The sequence below is a fragment of the Zalophus californianus genome, chromosome 1 (genome assembly GCF_009762305.2).
Source record: "Zalophus californianus isolate mZalCal1 chromosome 1, mZalCal1.pri.v2, whole genome shotgun sequence".
Classification (NCBI taxonomy): Eukaryota; Metazoa; Chordata; class Mammalia; order Carnivora; family Otariidae; genus Zalophus; species Zalophus californianus.
Window position 1 is genome coordinate 62481372 of NC_045595.1, and position 6429 is coordinate 62487800.

Here is a 6429-nt window from a genome sequence, read left to right on the forward strand (position 1 = left end):
GAATCATAAAGAATGTATAGTAGTATCAACTGAAGAACTGCAGTCTGGGAGAAAGTGCCTGTTTTCTTCCTAAAATATCTTCACTGTTTCCAAAAAAATGTATTTCTGAGCACTGGAAATAAAAATTTTACAGACCAAAACAAAAGCAAGTCTATGCAATCCTAAAACCAGTGTAGTTTACTTTTTAGGAAGCAAAAGCAGTCACAAAAGGTTCCCCAGACTGTTGATACCACACCACCTCAAATATTACTAGCACCCTTTAGATGAGCTTATGCCTGTGAGGTAACCTCATGAGCACAGGCTTGCCAAACTAGCTATGACCCACTTCTCGGGATCCATGTTGATAAAACCCATCCCTATGCACTTTAATGGAAGGCTGGGCACATTCCTCAGCTCAAACTTAAAAAGCCCACAGATTATATTCAAGGCTAAGGAATTAAGGTATCAATAATGAACATTTTTCTCCCACAGATCTTCACCAAGCATTTTTTTTTAAAGGTTTTATTCATTTATTAGAGAAAGAGAAACAGCATGAGAGGGGAGGGGGTCAGAGGAAGAAGCAGGCTCCCCCATGGAGCTGGGAGCTTGATGTGGGACTCGATCCCAGGACTCCAGAATCATGACCTGAGCCAAAGGCAGTCGCTTAACCAACTGAGCCACCCAGGCGCCCTTCACCAAGCATTTTTTAATTCAAGAGACATAGGTATCTACCTGCTGAAATGGATTCAAAGCATCAAGCTCCAATTACTTCCAAGGTATGTATGGAAAGTTTGGTTTTCTGGCAAACAGAGATGTATGTGTTAAGCAGACATATATCCACCAAATCATGTATGAGCAGGTCGAAAGATGGGGTGCAGAAATACTAGAACGCACATTTCTATTCATTTTTTTCCTCTTGTCCTTACAAAATGTCTTTTGGTATACATTTTGTAATTTACATAGCACATACATAGTTTTAAAACATGCTTACACTGGGGATGCATGCCTGAAAAAACTTAAGACTCTAGGAATGTAGAATATATTGGTTACCAGTACTGGTGATGTCCCCATTCACCATGACTTATTCAAAATAAGATACAAGACAAGAATTCATCCACAAGCATTATTGTAAGGCAGCAAACAGCCTTCCTCAAAGTAGTTTTGAGTGTTTTCCTGGGGAAAGACAGTCCCCAAGCCTAGGATGGATGGGTCAATATTCAGGATATTGGGTTGTAATTCTAGAACTTACATTTCTAGGAAGCTGCTTTTTTTTTCCCTTTCCTTTTCTTTCTTTTTTTAAGCCCAAAGTGGGGACTAAATATATATTGTATCAGCACCTGTACCCCATTTTCCATCCTGGAGAGTCAGGAAAATCTGCTCCCGCCGGCCCTAACTGGGAACAATATCGCCATCGTCAGTGGGCTGAACTACAATGTTTCCCTCGGCTCAAGATGGCAACTATGTCACCCACATCGCTAGTGACAGGGACTTTCCTGGGGACAGAACACGCTCAGACCCCACTTTACTTCCTGCCATTTACAGAATGCTGATGCCCAGCCCTTCGACAGGCAACACACACACCCTGGCCGCCCCCACGCCGAGATTTGTGTTTCCAGGGTCGCCGCCAAGGCAGCAAAGGGCTCACATCCTATACATCAATAATACAATAAATAAGGGCACTCCTCAAGCAACCGGAGCAGCACGCTCAAGACGCACTTAACTCTTCGCCCAAAATGCGTGCACCCCCTTTTCTCGAGGACGCTTTCTCGGGTGCCCGCGGGGAGAAGAGCGGCCCCCGTCCCCCCGCGTCCCCACAACGGAGGCGGCCCGAGGCTGGCCCTGTCGCGGCGGAGGCCCACAGCGGCGCCGCCTCCTCCGCCTCCGAGGCCCCCGCCTGTGTTGACCGCCGCGCGGCCAGCGGCCCCGGACCCGCGGGCCCGCACTTCCCGGCCTGCCTGCCCCTCCGGCCTGGCGCCAGCAGGCCTTTAAACTGACCACTGAGGCACAAAACTAGCGAAAAATACAATCTAGGTTTTTTAAATAAGCCATAATTCCTTTATCATTTTGTAGGAAAACCCAATTCCCTTGAGGTTTTGCAACTGCATTTTTAAAACCAAGTTCTCAAAACACCACCTTGTCAATCCTGAGGAGCCATTTCCAGGGGGATTCTTAAGGAAAGCGGTGGGGAAAGAGACCCTACCAGCTGCCTCAGCATCCCGGGGTGTCCAACTGTTGGAGGCACCCTCCCCAAAATTAAAAGGGGGGGAAACCCAGGGTCCCAGCCTCCTTCCCAAGGTCAGGTGGCATCACTGTAAGGCAGGGGAACCCTTAATTATTTAATGGAGCCTGCTGACACAGAAGGCAACTCAATAAAGAACATTATGAAAATCGAGGTAGATTACAAATACAGAAAAATACATGGGTTTAGAGATTCCATCCATCACATCAAATAGAAGACAGTCACCTTCCAAAGTGCTTTCATGCCCCTTTCCCAGTCAGAGGAATGGTTTTTTAAAAGAACAGTATTCCCAAACAATTACCGATCATTTTCTTAGAAGGGAAGAAAATTTGTGAGTGGGACCCCTATTTGAACCTGGTGCTTTCTCTAACACTTGGGTCCTTTATCCCCAGCATTGGTTTGTCACCTTTAAACTCAAAATTTCTAACATTCTAAATGCAGAGATGATTAAAGGTATAAAAATTAATTTCCAAGTTTTCTTCTTTAAGTGAGTAACTGAGGGGAAGCAGAATTCTGCTCAAAACAGAAAATTTCAGGGGCGCCTGGGTGGCTCAGTCGTTAAAGTTCTGCCTTGGGCTCAGGTCATGATTCCAGAGTCCTGGGATCAAGCCCCGCATCGGGCTCCCTGCTCTGCGGGAAGCCTTCTCCCTCTCCCGCCTCCTCTACTTGTGTTCCCTCTCTTGCTGTCTATCTAAATAAATAAAATGTTAAAAAAATTCTAAAGAATATTTAGTTTAACAATGTGATCTCTCAATGTCTTTGCCAAAATTCAACCTAGTATTGCACAACTTACAAAGTGAATTTTCAGGGCATCCAGGAACCTCCAGGGCAAGGGGCGCTTCACTTCTCACTTTACACTCTCCCACACCATTTGAACAGTTTTATAATTTTAAAAGTGTATAAATGTTTTACAAGTATAAGCCTTTTACAAGTCTGGCAACACTGAGCATCTTCTGTTTTAGCCCAAATAAAACGAATGTGGATCTTTAACTGGGAATATAAATAAAACCTGACATTTAAACTCAACTGCTGGGAGAGAGAATTCAATCAACAGCCCCTCCCAGGAGGGAAATTGTGGCGGATTCAAGACGCTCTTTCCCTCCCTTCACTGCCTCCCCCTCCCCCCCCATTTGACCCTAATCTTCAAGTGATTTGACTCCATCTTTTCATTCCTGGGCTTCAAGATCCGTATTTAGCTCAATCATTCATTTTTCTAAAAGTGATGAAAAGAACATAGTACAAACATTCACCCAACGAATGTGGAAACTTTTAAGATGAGTCTACTCAATGCCTAAAAACGAAGGAAAAGAATGCCCCCTAGCTTAATACCTAGAAGGAAACTTAAAATGCGGCGCCCACAACAAGTAGATTAGAATTTCAACTTTTTTCCAATAGGAGACGCCGGCTTAAAGCCATCAGGCAATAGCTCCGCCCTCCTCCCCAAATACCAGGTTAGGAGGGGAAAAGGCTGCGATGTGCAAGCCTCTGCCTTGCTCGGTACCAGCACGCTGGCTCCAACTCGGCAGACAGCAACTCCCGCTAGGATTTTTAAAACCTCTGCCATCTGCTCTCCCTCCAAGGAAGACCATAGCGACTACACACACCACATCTCACGGGTCTACAGGTAAATGGTTTAAATTAACGACCCTCCCCAACAGAGCCCGCTCCTCAAAATTTTTGGTCCCTTACTGTAGTGGGCTCAGGTAAGTGGAGGTCTCACACGGTGTAAAGAATGAGAAACAAAGGTTTATTCCCCAAAACAGCGAACTCAAATCCGAAGGCTGCAGTGCAGCCCTCGGACCCTGCGCCCACCGGGTTCAAGCCTCTGCAAATGGGTCTGGCTTTTCTCCACGGAAGTCGAGCCCCGGTCTGAGCGGGGTGGAGACACCTCCCCAACCAGGGAAACCAGTTCCTGCAGGGATCGAAGTCGCAGCAGGCGGGAGCGGCCCAAGGGGCTCCCAGCTCGGGGAGGTCAATGGGCAAGGTCCCCCTATTCCGCCTCACACAAGCGCGCACGTGGAAACCAGGGCGACACAGACACACGCACTCCACAACCACAGCCATCTCCATCCTGGCTCATACCTTACCTAAAAGCCCACAATCTACGAGTTGGACAAACAAAAAGGAGAAAATATGGTAAAGGAGAACACCCAATACTCCGGAAGGCCTGGGGTGTGCCAGAATAGGGAGACCACGTCTAAACAGATACAGACACTCTTCCATCCCTCTTCTTAACAGCTTGCGCGCTTTGTCAAGCAGAAATGAGGACATCAAAATCCATAAAGAGGGGGTGTTCTCAAACCTTGAGAACCATCAAGGTAGGGGCGGGGAACCCTCGCACACGGAGACCAGCTCTACGCACACGCACACCCTAGCTTCTCTCAGCTCACGCTGGTTGAAGACAACGTTGCCACAATTTGCCACACAGAAAATTAGATACGGAAAAGGGGGGGGGCTCCACGTCTTGGAACTCTCCCGCGGTCCCTCCCTCGCAGCAAGAATACCAAAGCCAGACTTCTACACACACACTTCCCAAGCAATGACCTACTTGGTGGCAACGACCGCCACGTAGTCAAAGGAAAAACAAGCAATCCATAGAACACCCCCCCGCCCCCGCCCCCCGCTTTGGGACCGGTCCGGAGGTCCTTGGCGAGCAAGCACGCGTGTCCTCGGTGGACACAAGCCCCCGCCCCGCCCCGGCGCAGCCCCCTAAGAGGCCGCCCGCGCACTCACCTCATCGTCGTGGTGCTGGCAGAAGCCGAGGCGCTCGGGAAACACCGACAGGATGGAGAAGGGCGCGCCGGGGAAAGGCGGCCCGAGCCCGAGCTGCTGCGCGGCGGCCGCGGCGGCGGGACCTGGCGGGCCGCGCTCGATGTAGTGGTCCTTAGTGAGGCGCACGCGCTGGTGCGCGCGGACGCAGTTGTCGCACAGGTGCTCCTGGCAGTCCAGGCAGCGCGACGAGGCCGCGTTGCCCTCGTCACAGGAGCTGCAGCCGTGAGGCCGGCGCAACAGCAGCGCGGACGGAGAGGCCGCCGGGCCGCCGGGCGCAGAGCGGGAAGGCGCGGGCGGCGGCGGCGCCGGCGGGAGTGGCGGCGGGGCCGAGGCGGAGGCGCGCGGGTGCGCGTGGTGCGCGTGGTGGCGGTGGTTGCTGTGGCCGCCCGCCCCCGCCGGGGCTCCGGCACGCCCGTTCTTGGGCGGCGGCTCGTCGGCCGTGGCCACCACGGCGTCGAGCAGGTTGCTGAGCAGGAAGGCGGACGAGGGAAGCGCATCCATGCCCGCCGCCTCGGCCAACACTACTTTCTGGTCGCACACTGGGCAGCGCAGCTTGAGGGGCTCTCCCGGCGCGCTGCCGCCAGCCGCCGGCAGCCGGTGCGCCTCGAGGCACGGGCGGCAGAAGGCGTGCAGGCAGGGCAGGACGTGGAGGCGGCGCGCCGCGGCCCCCGGACCCCCGCCGCCGCCCCCCGACGACGTGGACGTCTGCGAGGACGACGACGACGCAGACGAGTTGGAGGAGAGCGGCGCCGGCGAGCCGCACATCTCCTTGCACAGCAGGCAGATCTGGAAGTCGGTCTCAGGGAACGAAGCCATTTGCAAGCCGACTCGGAGGAGGGAGGAGACCAGAGAGGAAGAGGAGGAGGATAGGAGAAAACGGCCGAGGTGGGTGGGAGGGAGCCGCCGACTCACTCAGAAAAATGCATCGATCGGGCCTGCGATCCAGGAGTCGGCTCCAGAGCCGCCCGGCCCGCGCGCTGCCAGCCCCGACGCTGCGGGCATCAAATGCCACTATCCCGAGGCGACACAGATTTCCCCCGGAGGACGCGGAGGCTGCGTGCCTTTCGAAGCCGGAGCGCCGGAACAAGTCCCGACACGCGAGGGGCGAGCGGGGGCGGGGAGGTCAGAGGACTCCCCTGGAGCAGCGGGAGCGTAGTTCTCCCTAGCCGAGGTAAGTCCCCCAAAGTAGAGTCTGCTGTGTAATCCCAGTCCCGGCGGGTTAAGCAGAATTTGGTTCCGCGAGTATTTGGTGCGTTGCTCTTCTTTCAACAGATTTAGTTAGTCTCTTCTTGGGAGAGAAAAGGTCCCCAAACTAGTAAAGGCGGGAGCGGCGCGACGCCAAGCCCGTGTCCCCCCGCGCGACGCCGGCTGCCCCGCCGCATGACGCGGCGGCCAGGGGCTCCTGGGTGGCCCGGCGTGCAGCGCTGGGGGCTTGCGCA

The 6429-nt window shown here is 53.1% G+C and overlaps 1 protein-coding gene across 1 annotated transcript in view; it reads right to left on the bottom strand.

Moving 5' to 3' along the window:
- Window positions 1-5820, bottom strand: part of TRIM71 (tripartite motif containing 71) — a 71671-nt gene extending 65851 nt beyond the window's left edge. The window contains exon 1 of the mRNA XM_027585014.2: window positions 4952-5820. Coding sequence (XP_027440815.1) covers window positions 4952-5806 — 855 coding nt within the window. The 5' untranslated portion in view covers window positions 5807-5820. The remainder of the gene's footprint in view (window positions 1-4951) is intronic.
- Between the last annotated feature and the right edge of the window lie 609 nt (window positions 5821-6429).